The 24,565-nt window shown below is 38.3% G+C and overlaps 1 protein-coding gene across 1 annotated transcript in view; it reads right to left on the bottom strand.

Annotated features, from left to right (window-relative positions):
• The window catches only part of SPON1 (spondin 1, extracellular matrix protein), a 199,571-nt gene that overhangs the window by 173,994 nt on the left and 1,012 nt on the right, over positions 1–24,565 (bottom strand). Inside the window, exon 2 of the mRNA XM_014949274.1 lies at positions 17,875–17,981. Coding sequence (XP_014804760.1) covers positions 17,875–17,981 — 107 coding nt within the window. The remainder of the gene's footprint in view (positions 1–17,874; positions 17,982–24,565) is intronic.

The following is a 24,565-nucleotide window of genomic DNA, read 5'->3' as shown; positions in this document are numbered from 1 at the left end:
ATTGATTCAATTTTGCTTCAAGTGATATATTGAATAAAACATTCACTTAGTTGTGCTTCCACATTAACACACGGACCATGAATTTTGTAAAGTACTTGGCGCACGAGGTTTTTTTTTTTGAAACCAAATTATTAAAGACAGTGATTTTGATAAATCTGCTTCTGAAATTATTTGGACATTCTAAGCGCATTTCCAAGAAAAATGGAAATGCAAATTTCTGAGGGACAGGACGGAGGTGAGGAGGGCATGTGTGAAACCAGATCCTGCCAAGAGGGTGCCAGCCAAGAGCCCAGACACTTGTATCCTGTGCCACGGCCACCGCAGCTGCTGCCACCACCACCACCCAAGGTTGGCAGCTCTGCCCTGGTCCGAGGCAAAAAGAGCAGGAGGAGCAATAAGTCTGAGGAAAAAAGTGGGACACGACCTGCCTACATGTCCCTCCCTGACACTGCCAAGCTACATGCAAAATAAAAATCTATTTCTTACCGTGCTGTCACAGAAGAGCTAACCCTACAAGCAGAATTCAGAGCAACCCAATATATATAGCTAAGACTAAGTTCTCATCTCCTGATGGTTTGGCGTGTTTTATTTTGAAGTATAAACTTTCTTTATGCATGTCAACTTTATGGCTGTAAATAGACTTTCCAATTAAAAAAATTGTACTCCCACATCTTGCCATACATGCAGATGACAACACAATACCTTTAGAAAAAGCACAAATCTATCTCAGTCTCAAAGGGATTTAATTCTGATGAATATGTATTTCAAGACTATAAAGCTGTTTCATTTGAAATTTCATTAGGACAAGTAAAAATTCAATATATGCAGTTGTAAACCAAGAGGGAGGTAAGTACATTTTCTTTGGGAAAAACCCCAGCTTTTTATGATATTCATTAAAATACTAGAAAATTCATTTCCAAATCAATTTGACACATAAGCAAGGAAAATTTAAAATTGCAGAATCTCTAGCATCAACCACCTTTTTAGTAATATTCCATTGTGAAACAGACAAACGTGTATGGAGTCAAGAACGTGAAGAATAGAATAAATTATAATGTGAATTAAACAACAAAACCCCTCTGTATTTATGCTGACTCCATTTCCAATGCTTTACTTCGTGCTCTTAGTAAACCCACTTCAAATATAATAGATTTTTCTTTGAAAAGAAGGCATACATTCCATTATTTCAAAGGTACATTTTAAAATAAATTAACTTTCTAGTTGACTTGGTAGTATTTTTTGCTACACTGAAATTTAGGCTTTAGAACTCCTACCACCCCTAACTATAAGTAGTAGGAAAAACGTTATAAGATTTTCAGTTTCAAAACAATTATTTTTCAAAATAAATCTGCCATTTTATTGAAATATCATTTAAAATAATTGAGGAAATGTAAATGCATTCAAAACAATCTATTTTGAAATGTAGATGTTTTGATTTTTCATCATCTCAAGTATTGCAGTTTCGATACTTTATTTAGTATTTCTCTATTGTAAATAACATACTAAAAAGAATAGTGTACTTCAGTTTTATCTGCATATAAAGTGCTGATGACCTTTCTATTGAAAATTTCCAAGTGATTTAATTGTTTAGCTAGTTAGCACTGTAGCACATTTTGAGAGGGAAAATTTCTCATTTCAACCAGTTTCATTTTCCTGTGCCATTCAAAGACCTCTCTGTGTACCTTTTTTACTGCTAGCCCTAATTGGGGAAAATAAAGTCCTGTATTGTTTGCGTGTGCTTTTCACACAGCACCAATAGAAGAAAACAGTAACATTAATCACAAAGCAGGCAAAATTTACTACATTTTCTACTGCTGATCGAAACTGTCTTCAATAAACACTCACAGTTCATCTGCTACTGACTGTCAGAGAGACATAAGAGATACAGCTTCTATTTATCTGTAGATTGATATTACCCATGATTCTGACAAATCTTGAAACCTTATTCATTGCATTCAGTACCCACATTATTCTGGTCAGTCAAATATGAAGTTTGCGTGTGCTTTTCACACAGCACCAATAGAAGAAAACAGTAACATTAATCACAAAGCAGGCAAAATTTACTACATTTTCTACTGCTGATCGAAACTGTCTTCAATAAACACTCACAGTTCATCTGCTACTGACTGTCAGAGAGTCATAAGAGATACAGCATCTATTTATCTGTAGATTGATATTACGCATGATTCTGACAAATGTTGAAACCTTATTCATTGCACTCAGTGCCCACATTATTCCGGTCAGTCAAATACAAGGAGACAAATATGAGGCAAAAGGTAGCAAAGGTGTTATGCACAAAGAGTAAAGTGTTCCCTTTCCTTTGGGCAAACGATCAGTCTTCCATGGAATAAAAGAGATGACGTCCTTCTACTGCACTTCTAAGAGCCATCTGAAAGGACTGACAAAAACTGAGATCCTAAGCAGCTAAACTTCACCTATACGTGCTCCCGTTCATGCTTTTCAAAGAGATAAAGATTCACACACTTCCATGGAAATGGAGACAGAAGAATAGTAACTCTACAGATGTAGAGCTCCGATGGCAGCACACAGCCACTGGAAGCAGACAGGCACAGCCACGTGAGAACACAGGGCTTTCTGATACCGCAGGCACAGCCACGTGAGAACACAGGGCTTTTGTGCTCATCCTGTGTCCTTCAGCACGACGTATCTTTCTGATACCAACCAGCACAACAGCTACCATTACTGGGACTGGTTTTAGAGACTCCACCATATAGAAAGAATTGGACCGTGTTCCCCTATTTTAAAATCCCCATGTTAAATTATTACGCTCACGGTTTGAATGTTATGCATTGTACAAACATTTGTTATTTTACCCATGGACAGTATTTACATGCAAGAAGACAAATGACTGTTTAAACATTCCTGACTCAGAAGGCAAACATCATATGCACAGAGCAGAACTTCTGAAGTTTAGTCGTGGCTAAAGTGTGATATGCAACCTTGAGTAAGTTGCTTCAACATTTACTCTTCTGTAAAGTGATTATGATAATTTCACATTCTACCAAATTTTTTCGTGGAAATTAATTTATGGAAAAAACCTTGAAATCTTCAGCCGAAAGGCAATATAAAAGCACATTTAAAAGTTGTCTTATATTTATATATGTAAATGTAAATCTGGTAGCACTGACAACAGAAAATCACTAGGACAAGATTCAGCAAATTTAATTGGAAAAAAAAATTAGTCATGATTTCTCTAAATTCATATAGGAGAGTTAAAAAATCAAGAGTCAAATATCTTAACAAGAGTGAGTTCAGCATTTTACCCTGCCTTTATATGATCACCACGTTTTTAATCTTGCAATGTTTCTTCCTATATTTATGCCATTCTGGCTTATTTGGCTCAGGCATAAATGAACTTTCTTTGTACATGTAAATGTACAAACAGAAATGGTCATACTCCAAGGCCAGTTTTCACAAAGGTTGTATCAGGTTTATTATTCCCAAAAAGAAATACCGAATATATCTTTCACAGTCAGCAGTTAGAGGCAAATAGGTTTAGAAACCCAAGAACACATTGTGATGTACGCTATGTTCTTTCTGTGGTAGCTGGCAGTTGCATAACATCTGCACTACACACAAAGCTGGTTGTTTATTATGTGGGTTTAATACATTTTGCAACTAATGTAATCAGATGAGCTGATGAGCATCAGATGAACTAAAAGAAAAAAAATAGACGAATATACAGAGAATTTTGAGTAGGTAGCATAGAGGTCTTTTTCATCGTTTATAGAAATATTACACAACCTCTAAGAAAAAGTTCCAAATTATTGTTTAGAATGTATTGTATTTGAAGCTAAGGCTATTACATAACCCTGCTGTCTAAATATATCATAACCCAATTCTAATTCATATAACTACTTTGAATAACCTTTATGGATAATAAAACTAGTTTGCTGAAAGAATCTCAAAGCCAAGAAACTTCGCATAGCTAAAAAAACCCCACTGGTCCTATGCGTGCAGAAAATACAGAAAACATTTATGATTATCTTAATAATACTGGGATTTATCATAATGTGTGGGCAGATTTTCTTAACAGGTAAGATTAGTGTGGGGGATAATTCACTAACTGCAGGTTCTTGCTTTATTCCTACAGCTGGGATTCCCACAATATCATGTAGAGAGAGGCCAGAGGAAAAGGACCACCAACAAGAGACAAACTGCTGCCTTAGCAACCATTGAAAATACCTCCCTGAAGCTCCCAGACAGCATTCTTCTATTAATGGTATAAAATAGGTAGCTAATATTCCTGTGAAAGTGACCTATTGCTCAAGACAGTTTGTAGTATAAAATATTTCTCCATTTTTAGCATTTGTTTGCTACTTTATGTCCCCTCTCTGTTTTCCTCCTCTTTAAAAAGCAGTAAGTTAGCTACAATAACTTTGTGATAAACAGGCTAAACTGAGCAATATCAGGTATAATTAAGCCTCCCATACAAGCAGAGTCAGCTTTACTCATATAATTGGAATTTAAAAAAAGAATAAAAAAATTAAATGAGTTCCAAGAGAACAAAACCCTGATGTGTGTCTGACAAATAAATGCCATGCCATGAGTAAACACTGGCAAAGATCTAAGGAACCTCTACTACACTACTCACTGGATCAAGATATATAATCATTAAAGTTACAGAACAGTAAGTACTAAAAGTACTTCTTACATGCTAATTCTTTTAAACGTTTCTTTTGAAAAGAAATGCAGGTCCAAATGAGTTATGCCCACCCACAAGGAAAAAAAAAAAAAAAAAAAAAGAGGCAAGAGCAACAACAGTGCTTCAATTCACATAGATGAGAATAATTGGAGCCCAGTTCAATCTGTGAAGTAAACAGAAGCAGGATGAAGGCTTTTCAATTTACACCTACAGCCTACAAATTAGTAAGCAGTCTGGTAGGATGAGCTTGCCAGAGATTGCATAATAACCCTACCCACAGTGACAATGCAGGGAATGGGGAACAAAATGGTAGCTCCATACCAGCAGGGAATTTCCCTTTCTAATTACTGAGTACTATGAAAAGCATTTTCAAGAGCCAAACATTAGCTTTTGTTCAACTGGATCAGGATTTTCTTTGCTAGTCTCGATTTAATTTCATGTGAAAATTAATTTTAACAGGTTTCTGGTCTAATAATCAAAAGTAACTATGAAAAAAAAACCCCAGAAAATATTGTCCAGCAAATATTGCTTGGGAATTTATTTGGTAAAATAAAAAAGAAAATTATAGAAAGTTCAACAGGTTACCAGTAATAACGCCTTCTTGAAATGTCTTGCCTATATAGGCATTCATTATATACTCACTTGCCTATATGACTTGAAATCAAAATCACCTAAACCAGAAAATTCTACTTTTGCAGCTTATGTAGAGTACATTCACATCCTACCCCCTTATATAGCCGTAAGAAAAGTATAGTGGAACACATGATTTTCAGTTTTTCTCAGCTGAAAAGGGGCACAAAACAGAGCAGAAGGGGGGATGGTTGGAGATAAAGTTAAAACAAAATGCCACCCACCTCTGAGAAATGTAATTATTCACTTTTCTGTCTCCCTTCAACGATTGTTGGTATGTAGATTCCCACTGTGGGTGATTCCCAGTAATAGGTCCTTCCACAAGCCCAAGTACTTGGAATAGGAGTCAAGAATCATTTTAGAAAACAAAACTGCATACCTATCCTGGCAATTTTAAAATATATTCTTGAATTTGTAGTGCTTGCTTAGTAAGTCATGTCCTCTAAGTCAGTCCTATAAGTAAGTAGCTGTCCTCATGCTATCTAGGATGGAAACATCCATACCATGGCTTGAGAAATAAGCTCAGAAGCAGTCCATGGTGAGACCATATCTACTTACGGCTGTTCTCTGTTGTCTCCCTGCTAGAGACACACAAAAATGAGAGGCTGAGGAAAGGTCCTGGGCTCAGCCAATGTAGAAGGCAAGAGCTCTCCTTATATTAAGGAAGGTCTCAGAACTAAAGGAGTAAGTAAGGGAAGGAGGGAGGCAGACACAACCTTATCTCATGCTTAAAGTGAAAGCCAGCTCTCCTAGCTTTGTATGCTGATTAATATGACAGTCCTGCACACGTATCAGGACAATTCCGTCGGAGAAAAATTTAGCAGATGAAAAATCATCAGAGGGCTGGAGCACCTCCCCTGTGAGGACTGAGGGAGCTGGGGTTGTTCAGCCTGGAGAAGAGAAGGCTCCGGGGAGACCTTATAGTAGCCTTCCAGTACCTGAAGGGAGCCTACAGGCGATCTAGAGAGGGACTCTTTGTCAGGAACTGTAGCGAAAGGACAAGACACAACGGTTTTAAATTGGAAGAGGGGAGATTTAGATTAGATACTAGAAAGAAATTCTTCACGGTGAGGGTGGTGAGGCACTAGAACAGGTTGCCCAGGGAAGCTGTGGCTGCCCCATCCCTGGAGGCGTTCAAGGCCAGGCTGGATGGGGCTTTGAGCAACCTGCTCTAGTGGGAGGGGTCCCTGCCCATGGCAGGGGGGGTGGAACTCGATGATCTTTAAGGTCCCTTCCGACTCTAACCATTCTATGATTCGACGACTCTTACAGCAATGATGACCACAGTCTGGAAATCCACACAAACCATTCTATGATTCTATGACTCTCACGGCAATGATGACCACAGCCGGGAAATCCACGCAGATCAAGCTGCAGAGGGCAGGCTGGGGTCAGTGTGCGTGTTCAACAGAAAAGTCAGAGGAGAACAGACAAGACTGAATACAAGTCTCACTGGTGGGACTTCTCACTGGGACAGTGCCTCAGGAAGCCTTTGAGAAAGTATAGTTATATAGTGGATGAGCATTAAGAACCTCTCCGATATGGCTTTAAATTAATACAAGTAGACAGTGTTCAGGTGATCATTAAGCAGAGGCTGAGGTGGATAGCAACCAGTTGGAGAAATTAGGATGTGAGGTGACAGACCAGGAGAAATTCTGATAACTGAACTTGGTCCCTATGTCTGAAGAGATCCTTCCATATAAGTACTTTCAGTTTGTGATATCCTTATAGTCCCTAACTTCACAGAACAGGTATGAACAAGATCACTTTATATTGAAGAGATCTAGCATCATGCTGGATGAGACAAGTTCCTGGAGTTCTGCAAGAGTAGGTATGAGGAAAAGCAACATTATATGGCCTTTTGGTCGGGGACTCCAAACAGTCTCAACAGGGTAGGGGGAAAGAAGACTTCTTAAAGCTACATCCTAGCTGACCCTTGCAGTTTTCAGAGAAAATAGACCAAAGAAAATTCAAGCATCCTAATCAGAAACATGTCTGCAAAGTCTCTTGAGAAAAGACTAGCATTGAAGCGAAACATCTGATCTGTTCAGGATGAGAAGGTGTATTTTTCAGTTGTATGAGTCCTTGCATATCGTTCTGAGGACATCATTATGGATTTCCATTCATGACTGCATGAAGTGAAATGACTAAAATCTATGAAGGTATATTAGGATAAAGCACCAAAAGGCACCAGAATGAAAAGATGCGGTCATTTCCCTGAACAGGTCTTGCATCATTCTGATGTAGAATAAATACACTGTGATCAGATGACTAATGATCCTGGGTTGTTAGGTCATGAGAAAGAGCTATCACGGCAAAGAGAATAATCAATTACAACTGTTCAGGACAGCAATGGAAGTTGAAACATTATCCCTTTGCAAACACTGAGAGGTCCCTGTCATCATTAGAAAGAGAACAGTTGTAAAGGAGGAATGACTGTCACGGTGGACTGCATCTAGGTCTGAGAAGGGTACACATGCAGCCTAGAATAATGAAAGCTAAATATATTGTCACTTTGGTAATGCAAAACTGTCTTCTCAAGACAACTGGCATAGCAAGCAGCACTTTTAGTCTGGTAGCAATTTATTCAGCAATGAGTTGTGATGAGAACTGACTTCCCTCACTTGACTATAAAGCCTGAAGGAAGGATTTTCCCTACAACAGTCATTCATAAACAAGTCAGGCAGGTAAATTCCTGAATTTAAATGAGACGTTCTGAAAACCTCTCTGAAGACACTGGAGGGAGGAAGAAAAAAAAAAAGAATGAAAGATGACCATTTAAATTTAATTGGGAGACTTCCTACTGACATATGTGTACCTTCATGAAAAGTCCAGAGGACTGAGGGCAGAATTTTCTTAAAGTAGTACAAATGTCCATATAGCCCAGAGAAACTGTCAAGTTTCTCAGCTTTTATCATCACCTTCACCCCCACCTTCCCCTCTCCCTCCCCCCACTCCAAATAACTTGAAGGGAAAAGAAAGTATATTATGAGAAAAGATTTTCAGGTACAGACATAATTCTGTGCTCCTGTAGTCTATTCATTGTATCCTGATAGCTGGCAGTGCTCGTTTGGAGAGAAGTGTCAGAATAACCCTTCCCCAGAATGACACTTCCTTTCAAAAGCCCCGTGTCATTATGGGGGTAGCACGGGTGTCCAGATCCACAGCTCTCATAGTTAGGGTTACAGGCAGCGATGGCTGAAGAGGTCCATATCAGTAAGGAATACCTGATAAAAGCTTTGTAACCTGATGTAAAGTGGAAGTGCAAAGAACAGACACTTGCTCTAAGGTCCCACTGATTGGAACTGACACGCTGAAGGTTTTCTGATGCTGCGGAACGGCAAGTAACTACATCAGAGGTAATTCTTGAAGCATTAAAGAAGGATAATATGAGCTAATAAGATAAAAGTGCTGATTTTTCTCAGTAGAGAAAGAAAGAATTTACAGTAATTGATGAGTGCCTTAGATGAAGCTGGTAAATAACAAGGAGACAGAAAGGGAAATCTAGGAAGAAAAGCCCAATGGCAACATCATGAATGAAGAAAGAGATGCTGAATAGACGTTTCAATGAACCCAGGGCCTACATACATCTACTTATAACCTGTGACACTCACCCTATGGTAACCATAAAGCATCTGGCTGTTGCCAGAAGGTTAAGTGTCTTTCCTAAAATTTCTAGCAAAGGTGAGTTGCCGTCTGAAGACAGACTATATAACACTGGAATAACAATGAGTTAGGTAGATTAACTGAGCTGGAGAAATGGTGTATTTGAAATACATTCCTTTAGAATCACTAAGATGGATATGCCCTCTTAAACACTGCCCAGGGGAGGAACATACAGCTTCTGCTGATCATCAAAAGAGAGTTAGTGGGATCTGCACTCCCAGAACCAGACTTTGGCTCTGAATTAAATAATTGCAGATGCAAAACTGGCCTTGAATCTGGAAGCAAGACATAAACAACTCTCAGAAAGCATCAAATAGTCCCAAGTCCCAAAAGGGGTGCAAGAGGACTCCCAGTGCTGATGTGTCTAAAAGAGCTCACCAGAGTCTCCAAGGCAGAAAGGGACAGTGCTTACAGTGTCACTTCCTCTCTTTACTTCTTCCCATGTAGTGGAGCTGATTTGTTAAGTGCCACTGCCAAATTCTAGGAAACAATTCTCTAATAAGCCTCTTCAGGAGCCTCTTAGAACCAGAAAGTCTTTCAGTTTCATGCTAATCCAAGGAATAAACCAGTAGATTTCTTTTTTAACAGGAGATTTAATTAGGCAATTCTAGTATTTTACCATGATGTAGTCTGGCACTGGAAAGGTAGGCTGGATGCACTGGCACACTGCAAGGCAGGGCAGAAAGCAGACTTGAGATAACCTGACTCTGATAAGCCTTGAATCTGAAAAGGAGTCTGGAGTTTTAGCTAACATATCTCAAGAGGCATGCTTCCTGGCTCTAGGGTCATTTGTTTTGGTTTGAGGTTTAGCTTTTTGGTTCTTTTGTTTGATTGCATTTTTGTTTTGGGGGTTTTGTTGTGTGTTTTTTTAAAGTAGAACTTGAATATTTGTTTAGGTATAACCCTTTCCAAAAAACAAACTCTTTCTGTGACACAATCATCATTTCAAGTCATTCTCAAGAAAGAGCATTTCCCCAGAAGGCAAAAAGAAAAAGCTAGATATAAAGAGAATAAATAAGATTAGATTAAAAAACAGAAAGAGGACTAAAAACTACATGGCCAGAAGCTACATGATCTGTTCTACAGTGAAGCAGAGACACAGGAAAAAGGGCAAATAAATAAATTTAAAAAAAAAAAAAAGATAGAAACTAAAGCCAAATAAAAAATAATTTAAAATTTTAAAAGTGATGGTAGTGACATACCAAGAAAACTCTAACAAAAGGCACTCCAGCATATTTAAAATTACATTGGCTGAGAGGAAGTCAGGGTTACACAGTCAGTTTCCCATCAGCATGAGCATGTCCTAGCAAAAAGGGGCTGGGAGGGGAAGAGGTCACAAATGCACATATAGGCAAGATTTTCAATATGAAATCAATGGTTATGAACTTGTTCAGATTGATTTAAATGCCCATGGAAAAGAAAGTTTGTACACATGTCACACTACAGGCTGAGTGTAATTGTACTGGACCACGAAAGTGCTCGAGAGTGGGTAGCACTGTATGTGTTGGCATCTGTTCATAACTCCAATTATCAAAATACATTACTAGAGATACAAATCCAGGCAAGTCTTCAAAACCTCCAAGAGTGGAGACTGCACAATGTTCTTTGGGCAATCTCTGCCACTGCCTGACTGTCCTCATAGAGAAAGTTCTTCCTTTTATCTGGTCTTATCCTACCTTGTTTCAGCTTTTACCTATTGACTCATCCTCCCAGCACCCATGGTGGAAGAGTCTGGGCTGCATAAATCCCAGGGGCCTTTTACAGAAAGCTTCTTAGCTTTTTCCCTATTACACAATAGACCAGGGAGCTACATGAAAACTCAGAGAGTTGAGATAAGCAAGTTGTCAACGGAAGTAAAGGCTAAGAAACTGAAACCCATCTTCGTTCAGTAGTGAACTACGGTACAAGCAAGCAACTACAATTTCACATTTATTTCCTCTTCATAAATGCATGTTAGCTAGTACTTCAAAGATCCACTATAATAAAATACAAAACAAAGCAGTACTCAGAAATTTCTTATATTTTCTGATTTTGGCTGTGCAATTTTATGGTTTCAATAATTAATTCTAAAAGACACGGCAACTCCTGTATACAATGAGTTGAGGGAGTTCCAAAGGTGTAACAAGTCAACATTTAGTATATGCAAAAAAGTGGGAAATGTTACAATATAAAAACATTTGCCTTGTTCATAACACTAGCCCAAACCAGAAAAAAAACAATATAAATGTAAAGGAAGGGTACAAAAACCCCTGACAAGGTCGGAATCTAATTTATTTTCTCTACAGCCTCATCAGTAGGAAATAATCACTATCACAGAGCTGTTTCTCTTCTGCAAGTTCCTGGTGCTCATCACTCTTATTTTTAATTATTATCTTTTACTGTCTGAAGCAAGACATAACTATCTCCTGAGACAATTTTTAACCAAAACCTTGCCAATAAGTGGTTCAGGTTAAGGTTTCTCCAGCGTACTGGAGATTTTTGTAGTTAATCTCATTCAAACTGTTCACATTTTCCAATCAATGCTAGAACTGACTGTGGCAGATAGGTTAAAAAAAAAAAAAAAAAAAAAAAAAGAAGGGACTTAATCTCTGAGTATCATCATATGGAAGTCAGAGAGTTCTAGAAAAATGTGTGAAAGTTTTCATCAAGGGCAATCAATTCCACCCTACAAGAAAGGTGAACTTGAGCTTGTTTTACCGTTATAATTTTTTTTTCTTTTTCTGTCTAGAATAATTCTTATAAAAAGAAATTCAGGGATAATCTTGCAAATACAAAAGACCCTGAGACTTAAATTTTATAGACTCGGAACTCAGCTCTACCTTCACAGTCTCCAAGTCATATACCTGACATATTCTGACTCTTTCATATTTAACATAACATACACCCAGTGCAATTTTAGCACTGGATCATTACTTTAATGACTGTGTACAGCTATTTCACATTGATTTGTCTTCTGCTGATATTAGAACTACTGATCAATATTTCAGAAAGAGAATTTTCATTTAGGAGTTTGGATACAACTACATTCCCTCACCACCACCCCCCTTTTCAGGGTATAACATCTGTATCTCTTTGAAACCAACACAGACAGCTTTGTATTCTTTTCTGTTTGATAAATATAGAGTAGGTATATAATGTGATGGCCACATAATTAATAGGTATAAAACCACAAGTAAATAGTGTCCATTCTTTCCCCTCCCACCATGTATCACTTGAAGATTATGTTACCTACTTGTAATGACTCAGTTTCCTTCATGAAAACCGTAAAGAATTTTTAAAATTTGAAATTTTAATTAGGTAGGAACATTGCTTTCATTTGCTAGTATGATGAAGCTTTGCTAAGAACCCTAAACTATGTGGTTTCACTATGAACTGGAAATTCATCTCCCCTGATTTTCAAACCACTGGTGATCAAACATTTCACATCAAAACAGGAAAAATGCATTATTTCCACATGCTTATAAGGAGTAAGATGAAAGACTCTTTTTCAGGGATAAGATGCTGGTAAAGGGAACGTAGAGAATACAAAAATCAGGAAAATACTTGAAAGTTCTGAACACTTGTTAAACAAAACTACATCATTTCTTACACCTCAGAATAAGCCATTTACTAACTATTCTGCTGTGCTTATATTGGGATTCAAGCTTAAAAAAATATTAGTTGAGTGCAACATCAAGATTACATAAGTATAGCTTAATTTTTAATAGAAAAAGCTTAATAACTGCAGTAATCATTTTTTAAAAAACAAATAAACTTTGCTTATAAATACAAGAACTAATAAATCACAAGACATGGCTAAAAGCCTTTTAAGACTGCTTCTTTCAAAATGCAGTATATCAAGTGTTTAAAAAGATGCAAGATTCCTACAAAATGCTGGAACACAGCAATTGAGGAACTGCTTTTCTACGAGCTTGTAAAATACCTTTTAATCTAAAAGCTTTGGTGAGCACATCAGTCAGCTAAAGAGCATCAAAAGAAATGGTCTCCAGTCAGCTGTCTTCATAAACAAAGGCAACGTTTACAGCTATTGTTTCAGGGTAAACCTAGAAAAGGAGAACTTAGAATAAAGGAGCACTTACCTTACCTATCTCACTACTTCTACAAATTTTCCTTAAATGTTTTCTTCTGCACAAGTCCCTAGCTTTTAAAAATGCCATACTTTTAATGAAACTACTCTCGCTATCACCGTGCCTGCTTATGTTCTTATATTTGCCTTGCACTGGTGGTTCACTAAATTCAGTGACCTAAACTAAGAATTTCTTGGTTCACTCTAGAGAAACAAAAAGTCAAAAGGACACCTCCAGGAATATTACTGTGATGAATGCATTTAACCCTAAACTATCACAAAAACAGCAGACATAACAGAAGAATCTAACAACTGATGATGCCAAAACAATACAGATAATTGTCTAATTTTGAGTTTTTATTATTCAGTTTATCACTCTACGTGAGAAAAGCAGGTCACTTTTGCATACAATATTTTATATTGACTGTTAAATTATCCAGTATGTATTTATAAAGTCCACAAATAGCATCAGCTTTTGGAGGAACGCTGAGCACTTCGAAGGATAAGATCATAGTTCAGAACTTTCTTGTTAAATTGAATTCAAGATGAAATTCAGTAAGACAAACACAAAGCTCTCCACTTTGAATGAGTAAAATGCAAAAACAGAAGATGAGGAATCACGATGTAGGCAGCAGTACATGCAGAAAAGCATTTAGGACTTTACCATGGACCTCCTGTACAATACTTAGACATTCCTGCAATAAAGCCAAGTTGCATACACTTCAAGGATTCTGCATGAAAGCAAGTGAAGCAATTATGATACTGCAAAGGAATGTTGTGTCTGAATTCTATATTGTTTTATGCTGAGGGTCCAGATTGACTATTACATGCAATTCTGGGTAATATAAATAAGACTGGACTCTCTACTTTATTGCAGAAATTGCAAAAGTGGAAAAAAATGCCCTACAATGAAAATTTTAGTAAGAAACAGGGAGAGAGTGTGTGGGGTTGGAGAGAGAATAAGGGAAACTTCAGAATAACTGTCTCGTAAAATATCAAGAAAATTCTTAATAATCTGATAAGACAAGAATTTAACCACCATTAGAGAAGACTCAGTTTAGACATTAGTAAAAACTCTAGACTTTTCCTTAAATTTCCTATAAAATATATTGAAGTGTTTGAACAGGCCACCTGGAGAGGTGAATTTTTTGTTGTTGCTGAATACTTCTTCAGAACAGATTCAGAAAACATCCACTTGTCTCGTAAAATATCAAGAAAATTCTTAATAATCTGATAAGAATTTAAGCACCATTAGCAAAGACTCAGTTTAGACATTAGTAAAAACTCTAGACTTTTCCTTAAATTTCCTATAAAATATATTGAAGTGTTTGAACAGGCCACCTGGAGAGGTGAATTTTTTGTTGTTGCTGAATACTTCTTCAGAACAGATTCAGAAAACATCCACTGAGAATTTTCTTGGAATAATTATTCTTCCTCGGACAACGAGAAAGATAGATGAGATGAAGCTCAGCTCTATTATTCTACATTATTTACCGGACTAAATCTACTACACTGCATACAGATCTTGATTAAAATGGCCTGTATAGATACTGTTCTATAGTCAATCAGTGCTTGATTTTTGCCCTGGAGTATACTATGCCCCACTGTTGCTAAACATTACAAAAGAGAAAGATCAGCATGACAACAGTTGGGAATGCCTTGTGTAAAGAGACCAATGGGACATAATATCCAAAGCGCCACACTGTGCCCCTAAGTTGTACAATTACCACTGGCATAAGCAAGAGCCGTACTATTATATCCCCAAACTTCTATGACTGAATTTGGCATCTTTAATTCCCCAACCGTATTTAATTTAGCTATTTAACATATGTTTGCGCATTTGTGGGACACAATGCCATTTGTTTATTTTAAAGCCAAATTGCGCCCTGGGTGTGCTACAAGGACAAAGAGAAAGAGGTTTGGCTCCATTAAATAAACAAATGATGGTAAAAATCAGATTTTAAAGTCTCCGTTTTCTCAGAGGAAAACAGATTTAGAATGGTGGAGTCCAAAATATACTTCTTTAAAGGTCTCTAAATGCACACACACCCCCTCAAAAAAAAGAAAAAAAAAAACAGGAAAAGAAAAACCAACCAAAGACCTGTTCCACCAAGAACTTTAAAGGTCTCTAAATGCACACACACCCCTCCAAAAAAAGAAAAAACCAGGAAAAGAAAAACCAACCAAAAAACCTGTTCCACCAAGACTTTTAACAGCTGTGCTATTTATAGGATGAAGACCCTGCAGCTTAATAATTGATGAAGTTTGACCACACCTATTGACTTGCAGAGTCAGACAAGAGTAAATGAGGAGATTGTAAAAGGCAGAGCAAAGGCCCTGCAGCCACTTCCTGCACATCCATCCTTTGCGATGGCCTCCAGCACCCAACCTGCTGCAGCAGCGTGACGGCCACTACTGAAAACCAAGTTTTTCCAGCCTGAGTGTACCATGTCCATCACTGAAATGTTAGACCTTATTTACCACCCTGTTGCTATAGCACAAGCCCCTCCAGGGTACTTTCAGGCATTACACCTGGTGATCAGTTTAACACTCAATGGCTGTGCAAAACTGAAACCGCAGCCCATGGAATCCTGACCTGAGTACAGAAAACCCCTGGATTTGGGTTTTCCCCATGAAAAACAGTACAACCCATACTTCATGATTTGAAAGTGGCACTCACAGGCTTGAAAATATGGTGGTTTACAGTCTCTGAGGCCCACTGGGAAAGCATGTGTCTTACTTGGTCAGCTTTCATTTCTTTCTATCCTGGTTATACTGCAAAGTCTTGCTAATACAAATGAAGCACTTTGCTTCATGCAGGGCAGTCATGCGCTTCGTTTTGACTATTTTTTGAACAGTAAATATGTCTCCTCACACGAGGCTTATGCCAGTAGTCCAGTAGCATTTAGTCTCTTGCCACCATTAAGGAATTTTCACCGAGTCCTGTTCCACTTGGTAGTTCATTGAATAACATATTCTCCATCCGAGACAGGAAACACGTAACTGCCAGTGGCATGCAAGTTACTGTACACACAGCTTTTTCTTACTCTGCACAGCTGTTTAGACACCATTAGGATCTTCACATTATAACAAAACACAGTGCAAACCCTGGAACTAAACATCTTTTTTCCTCCTCTAGCTGCTACCACCTAGCCCTGATACAAGAGACACCAGTATTTATCGCAGGAAGCATTTGGTGGATAAATAAGAATCTTAAATCTGTCTCAACACAAGCAGAACTGGCAGGCACTATCCGAATGAACTTCAGTTAACTGCTAATGTAGGACAAGCACAACGAGTTCTGTTTGTGACACAGAAATACAAATTCAGTTCTGCATAAAATTTGAAACTCTCACCTGCCAATTAGAATACTGATTTCAGATTGCAATCCATACAATAAAGCTAATTAAACAATCTTCCCTCCACTGAGACCCATTGGGCTTTTTGGATCTATATAGAATTTCCATTTTCCACTCTCTGCTGACTTCAAAATTCCTCTATACTTCAGCAAAGCTTAGCGAGTTTCTCACTATAAGTTAGAGATACTTCTGGCCATAAAGGCAAAACTTGGGCCAAGTCCTTCTCAATAGCCACAGCTATAGAGACATTAACAACTGAAATAGAGAAATGAATGGTGACACCTTTTTTTGATTTTGTTTTGGTTTTTTTGTGGGTTTTTTTTAATAGATGAAGCACTGCCATTTCTAATTCTTAACAGTAGCTGATGCTTAATCTTAAAAGAATGTTAGCTTATTCTTAAAAAAAACCCCAAACCGTCCCTAGTAGACAGATTTCTCCTGAATAATATTATGAAATTGTTTAATTTTGCGGAAGATGGAGTTATTCCAGTATCAAATAAGTTCTCACTTTTTCTAGATTTTCTTACAAAATGTATGAAAACCAGAAACAGGCCTCTAGGCAAACTCGATATGAAAATAGTATTAAGCTTGCACATCATATTTGCTGTATACAAAAAACAGAAGACGCTTTAGGAAGAGATGCTAGGATTAAGTTGATTCCTGTCTCCTGTAGCTTATCAAAATTAGAACTTCCTTTGAAAACATAGAAATCCTTCTCTGAGGCAAGTGAAATCTTCTATCTATAAATTGTTACTTAAACTAGTATCAATATTATTACTCATCCTGTAAAGTATAATCATTCAACAGTATTTCTAATTTTAGAAAGTCAAACAATTCCTCACCTGAGAATCAACAAACAACAGACCTGCATAATTTCCCCCTATTTTTATAAATATGATATTTATCCTCCATTTCCAGAAGTCCTTTCATGCAATGTGATCTTGAAATAGCTGGAAATAGTATTTTGTGAATCATCGCTCTGGATTCTGATCCTTTTAATAATGATAAACAACATTTCATAGCACTGAATGTGTTCATTAAGTAAAGTACTACTGAGCATCAATAAAACTGCAGAATCTAATTTACGACTGATAAAACAGTCATCACAGCTGAGGCAAACACACTTCTAGGAGGCATAATCTACATCTGAATGGACAAAAATATCTAGGTAAAGAAATCCAAAAAGCAAAACATGAATGAAACAATTTTCATATTCACTTTGGATAAGAAATTCAGGTGTCTCGGGGTCCAGTTCAAATAACTGACGGTGGTGTTTAAGTGTAAGAGTCAGGGTACAAAAGCCTTGACCTCTTGAAGAGGTTGCATGGAATATAAAACAGGCTATGGTGTTCTCATGTCAGCAACCGCAAATATTTATGCTTACTCAAGCACAGTCTGCATTCTGCTGTGCAAATAACATCTCTCTTTGAGCCAAGCATACACTAAGGAAGACTCCTAGAGGTACAGGTCAGGGAAAGTCCTCTCACCTGAAAAGTTCCTGCATGGTCTTCTTCTTTGTCACCTTCTTTTCCTTCCTTGAGAGCAATCAATGTGAATCCTCGAAAGTACGCAGGAGTGGCAGCAGAAAGTGTCACTGAGATATGATAAAAAGAGAAGCAATGAAAACATAATATTAATTGCTAAATCAGCCACTTTCATATCATTGCACAGTTCAAGTTGAAAGAGATGTTTTTAAATTGGTATTAACAAAAACTAAAGCACTAACAACATGGAGCAGAACCAGCATGAATACAAAAATGTTCAGTCCAACTTTCCACGTAAACTGAAAAACACTGGCATGATGTGAAATACCTCAGCTATTTCTTTTTTCCCCCACACTCACAGACTTTTTTTTTTATTTTAAAGCAGATTGCTAATCTCCTTAGATCTACAGAAGGGTTATTTTCTTGTTGGTTTGGGGATTTTTGTGTTGTTTTGATGTTTGGGGTATTTGTTTTTTTAATGTGAGGAAACATCTCCTGAATATTTGGCTTCAGCTTTTGTCCTGCTCTGAGCACAGATAAGGATCTATGCATTTTAGTACACAGAAAGTTTATTTAACTGTAAAGCAAGATGACCACACTGAGTGTAGCTGAGCTGGAGGAGACAACACAATACTCCCGTTGATGGAGATGGTCACTCTACAACTATTCTTCCTCTCCCTTAACCTCAGAGTAGAACAATAGACAAAGTTAAACTTATCACTGAAGCTGACTTAGAGGTGGGGGTTGGTCTCTCCTCCCAAGTGACACATGATAGGAGAGAAAACGGCCTCAAATTGTGCCGGGGAGGTTTAAATTGAGCATTAGGAAAAATTTCTTCATGGAAAGGGTTATCAAACGTTGGAACATGCTGCCCAGGGAAGCGGTGGAATCACCATCTCTGGAGATATTTAAAAGACAGGTAGACATGGTGTTTTGCAATATGGTCTTACTGGTGGTTTGGTGGTTTTGGCAGTGTTAGGTTGATGGTTGGACTCGATGATCTTAAAGGTCTCTTCCAACATAGACAATTCCATGATTCTACGACCTCCAGAGATTGTGCTGCCAACTCTGATTGCCAAAGCACCCAACACATCAGCAAAACACCCTTCTTCACACACCAGTCCTGACCAGGAAGGAGTCATTGAATCCACCAGCAGAGAACAAATAACATTATGCTGACTAATCTCATTTTACCATGCTCAGCATCAGAATTACATCCCTCATTTTCTGCTAGTGCAAGATACCTTTGTATGATTTTTCTGATTACCGTCATCAGTACCTAAGCACCAGCCAACACTTCAGTTACATCAACTGTGGCTCTTTTGAACGCCATCAGCACGATGGAATGAGGCAGAGCTTTGAGGCAGGACTTTTGGAGGAGTTTTAAAATTACTGACCCCTTTTCAACAACTTAGAGGAATCCTTTTCTGAAACAGAGCTAAATTTTAGGGAAAAATTCTTTTTGAATTAAAGGAAGAGACAGAAAACTGGAATACTAATACTTTTAAGGAGCTTTTACTTTAAGCATAATGCAGACAGCGTTGCTTGTAGTACACTATTGTCACACTCTCAAACCCTGCCTGGCACAATAGGAACTGAAGACCACCCAGAGTTTCTGTGAGCAAACTGCAACTACCAGCGCTGCATCATAGAAGGGTATTCACAGGAGGCTCCCTCTCACACAAATAGGCCGTGAGGGGCTGAAACACATTATTAAAAATGACAGATTGCCCTTCAAAATATGGATTTCAAAAAACGTCCAGAGTATATTTGGAACACATGGAAAGCCCTTTGATCTAGAAATTCAATAGTAGAAAAATATAATATAGGATATTTGAAGAGTTCTAGTATTATGCAGCTGTATTTGGGTCGGAAAACCATGGTATTTGTACTAATACATCATTTTTCTATGTGCAAAAAGGAAGATTGGAGAGATACACAAAAGGTTAAAAATTGAAATGGAAGTGCTGTTTAGACCTGTACACCTGCAAACACCTGTGCAAATACAGAGTAGTGATGGGCATAATAGCAAGTCCCTCAAGATTTTCAGCACACTTTTCATTCCATGGAACCTTATTAAACCTCATTATTTGGGGGGAAAAAGAAACTTTCGCATTTAATATACAGGAACTGAGTAGCAGCATAATAGCATTAAAATTTCTGATTACGTTTCTAAGTATTCCTCCAATTCATTAATCCGTTGTCTGCCCAATAATTAGTATGATTAGCCCGATTCTGCAAACTTCTGCAGCTCTATCTGAATGAAAATCCACAGCCAGCCCCTCAGTGCGGTGACTGAGAGCAGTACATTGCTGAACTCAACAAGGACCAATGCATTACACTTGCATGAACACTGATTCTTGGAAACCAATTGCCGCAAAGATCTTTCACATGCAACAAATCTTTCCATATATTATATGTAATTCAAAAGTCTGAATCACTATGAGTAAAAAGGTTACACCAGAAATGCTTAAATACTCATGGAAGCGGACACAGAATCCAGCTGTGAATTGACTCAACAGTTTTCATCCTTTTCCTCACAAATTTACAGATCAAGCCAAACAGTTTTCAAAATTCTAACCAAAACATTTACCTATAAAATTGAGGACATCTGAAATGCTACAAAAGCCATCCGGGAAAAAAAAAAAAAAAAGGAAGGTAATTCCAAAGCCTGACTCATAGTTTTTGAATGCCTGGGGTTAGCAATGCTCATGCTGTGGTTGCACAGTCATTTTAACCCAGAATAAATCCATGCTTCCTCCAACATGAGAGATCCTGCCCTCCCCCCCTGCACGGCTCGTACGGCAGCCACATCCAGGCAGCTGTGCTGCCAGCTGAACCGGGGAACACATCCAAGCTGAACACTCAAACAAACCAGAATACCCCAAGCCAAGAGTTCAGCTGGGTCCAGTCCCTGAGCGGCTGCTCTGTGCGGCCCCAGGAGCTCTTCTGCCAGCGGTGGGGACACCCGGGCACAAGTGAGGGGCTGGGAGGGAGATGCCCCGTAGAAACAGAGTGGGGTTTTCGTGTCTGTGCAACCACAAGTCAAGAATACCAAGATGAAAGCGTGCATTGGTCAGCCCTGACTGAGCTGGGCCAGAAGAAACGCTAACACCTTAGCTGGAAAGCTTTCCATCAGTTCCCTGAACTACCCAGTGAGCTCAGATAACCCGGCAGTGCGAGGCTTTATGTGACACGCTCCTAAATACAGAGCCCTGTTCTGGTGATGGGTCTGGAGCCACTGGCTGGGGACGGGCTGTTCCAGCACAGAAGGCAGCGGTTCGCAGCGCAGGGCAGCAGTGGGGAGCTGTCAGGCTACATCTGGTTTTTCACAAGAGATAGCAGCTCCTCGTTGCGTAAGAGTTGAGAGTTTTCCTTCTTGGGCTAAACTCTGCCATTTTAAAGAACAGCTGAGTATTGCTCACACTGTGTTCCCATTAATTAACATTCACTGAACAATATGAACTTCCTGCAAAAATCAGTTAAATCTCAGTGCATGTTCAAAGTTAAGGGTTTATTTTAAAAGGAAGATTACATATCAACAGTTACTTTTGTCTGTTTCCATCCCCTCTGGCAAAGCTCTAATTGCCTTACAAGTTGCACTTTGGCACACACCTTCAGGACACTCCTCCTTCCCCCAGTGTTCCCAGCTAAAGGTGGGGTGATCAAAGCAATTGCTCCTTTGGTTTCAGGCAGGAAATCTGGCTTTCCACATCCTACGCTATAGCACATCCTGTGCTGTACGTTGCACAAGTACCAACAAATACACTTTAAATATCTTGTTTTATCCATTATTTGTGAAACATAAGAATTGCTAAAACATTTAGTGTGAGGGTTTATTTATAAAGTATTTGAAAAAGTGTGTGCATGTTGGAGGGAATGGAAAGAAAGATTCAACATTCCTTAGAATTCTTCAAACTAATGCAATGGAGTGTGTAACATGAACTGAGCTTGTCCTTGAAAACTGAGAAAGTGAACAGACATCTAAGGACTATACTAGTCAAATCCCAATTTTCTTCATCAGAATTACAATTTCAGAAAATCGTGGAGGAAACCGTGTATATTGCATGTAGCCCATGAAATGGACATACTACTGCCTTTTTGTTTTAGAAGCAATTTCACTTTTTATAGGATGAAACACCCAATTTGTCATGGGAATCTCATGCAATCATTAATTTAACTTCTACAGATCAATAAAGCTAGGACTGAGTACTTGCAAGGATCATTAGCCCGTGACATCATCTAAACTTAAGGCTCATTTGTGCCCTTTGAATGCAATGGGAACTTTGACCTTCAGTGGAAGCAAGAGCAGCTACATCAAGGTATGAGTTAACCAGCAGGTAGAAGAGGACCACAACCCCAGGATGGTGTGTCACAGACCTGGTACTACAGGAAGACCTGACCACGACATGCATTTGGCTGCCTGCTCCACAAGGGGAGAGGCAACAACATCGCAGCCTGAAAGACCAGGTAGATGAAAGCCACTTAAAGGCTCCAGCATCAAGAGTCCCAAGTAAGGTGTCAGAAATCAGCCATGTTACCTCCCGTGAGGAACATCACGAAGCCCATAGCTGTTGTTGCTTTGTTAGAGAGCAAAGGAAGATGGTTCCTCAGCCCTGCTACTATCTCATTTTTAATTGCTTGAGACAGAAGAAAGTGTCTTTATTTACTGTTGCCAGTGTTTGCAGAACATACACAGCATTCAAAGAGGTTATTCAGTGCTCAGGGCCATTTTTCTCTATCACAGCTCCAGGGAGGTGGAAAAGCAAGGCTTCTGTGTACACAGATCCACCCAGCATTTCCCCTCGGGGCACACGGATCCTGGTTGATCTAAAGATAACTGCAGGAAAGCCATGAACATTTTCCCAAAGACAAATGGCAGCTGTGAACCGTGGTCTTCTGATTCCCACCCTCAAGAGTGCTGTGATGTTCCTTCCAGTCATTGCAGCTTGAGGGGCTTACATGGGTGCCATGTGAATCGATGATCAAAAGAGTTTCAAACCTAAATGGATATGTCTATACTGTCGATTTGGTGGAATATGGCATTTGTATGTACAGTTAATTCCTGTGTTAGCTACCTTGCACAAATACTAGGAGACCACTAGGGAACATGCTGAAGATCCAGACTGCACTAAATCAAACAAGGGCCATTTGGCTTCAACGCAACGGAGGTTGTGCAAATCTTCTGCAGTTGGACATACAGTAGTTTACATATAAAAAACCCCACAGACCTGCCATAATCCTGCATTTTTTTTATCATTACTTGGATTTTCTAAACTTCATAGAAAACGGTAATAAAATTCCAGATGTACTGCAGAATTTCCTTTGAAAATGAGCTCTTGACACTTTCTGAAATGCTGTTAGTTTTAACTGTTGCCATAAATAATGTATGTGTCACGGTAACATTTACTTAAGTTCTTCCAACCATTCAGAAAGTATCCTTAAAGGACTATCTAGATGAGCTTATATGCCACCTGAATAATTCAATCTTAAATACCAAATATTTAGGCACATATTTTGGTCTGCATTTTAACTTTTTACTATTAGCTGTAATTTCCAAGAACCTACAATATACCGATGTGATTTTATTAATTGAGTTCCTAATGCCAAGACCTAGCATTCCCACAAAATTTGCTTTGCTAATTCATCTGGGAGTTTCTTTCCCCTACATTTCCATGTGATAGAAACTTCCTTGGCAGATGACAGAACATCCAGTAATCCTTTCACAGAAGTAAATTTCAAAACTTTTGAAGAACATTCACTTTTGTCACCATCAAAGAACTGGACGCTTATATTTATCCTGCTTAGTAGATGTATGAAACTGACATGCAACACGAAATCTTTCAGACTCAAGGTACCAACCCTAAAGTCTGGAATAGTTAATCAATTCGTGGGAAACACGCATTTCCTCCCATCACATTAAAATTAATCAATTCTTGAGTGACATGCAACACGAAATCTTTCAGACTCAAAGTACCAATCCTAAAGTCTGGAATAGTTAATCAATTTGTGGGAAACACGCATTTCCTCGCATCACATTAAAATTCATCAATTCTTGAGAAAAAAAAAAAAAAACAACACACAAATAATCAAAAATCATGCAAATTTACAGGCTGGTGCTCAAAACTAGTTAATCACTGCTGCAGATTTATTTTTCACCCTTTAAGAGAACATGATAATTATGCTACGTGCACACTTTTTTCTCCCTATCTCTACCAAGATTCCCATGTTCATGCAATGAGAAAACATTGCTTTTTACACCGAATCTAAGGAAGATCCGGACAAAACACATAGATGAAACTCTCAAAATTTCTTTTTTAAAGTGATGCTTATAAACTACATTAGTTATGGTACCTAAAAATGTCCAAATCCTTTTCAAAGTACTTTTTAGATACAAAGTTCACAGTATACTCCAAGAAGGTTTGTTTTCCAAAAGCATCGTAAGGTGAGGCAGAAAAAGTGACCCCAAACTGCCTTTGCCTGTTAATTAGAAAAATACGCTGAAATGTGCTTTGGAAGTTAATTTCAGATTGTGTAAGGTGAGGCAGAAAAAGTGACCCTAAACTGCCTTTGCCTATTAATTAGAAAAATACGCTGAAATGTGCTTTGGAAGTTAATTTCAGATTGTATGTTAAATGCTCAGCAGAAAACGAATGCCTCCATCTCTTATTTACAGTGGTCATTAGCACCGTCT

Source organism: Calidris pugnax, unplaced genomic scaffold, assembly GCF_001431845.1.
Source record: "Calidris pugnax isolate Ruff unplaced genomic scaffold, ASM143184v1 scaffold177, whole genome shotgun sequence".
In the NCBI taxonomy this organism is placed as follows: domain Eukaryota; kingdom Metazoa; phylum Chordata; class Aves; order Charadriiformes; family Scolopacidae; genus Calidris; species Calidris pugnax.
Note: the sequence above shows the minus strand (reverse complement) of the source record. Positions and strands in the feature narration are given on the sequence as shown.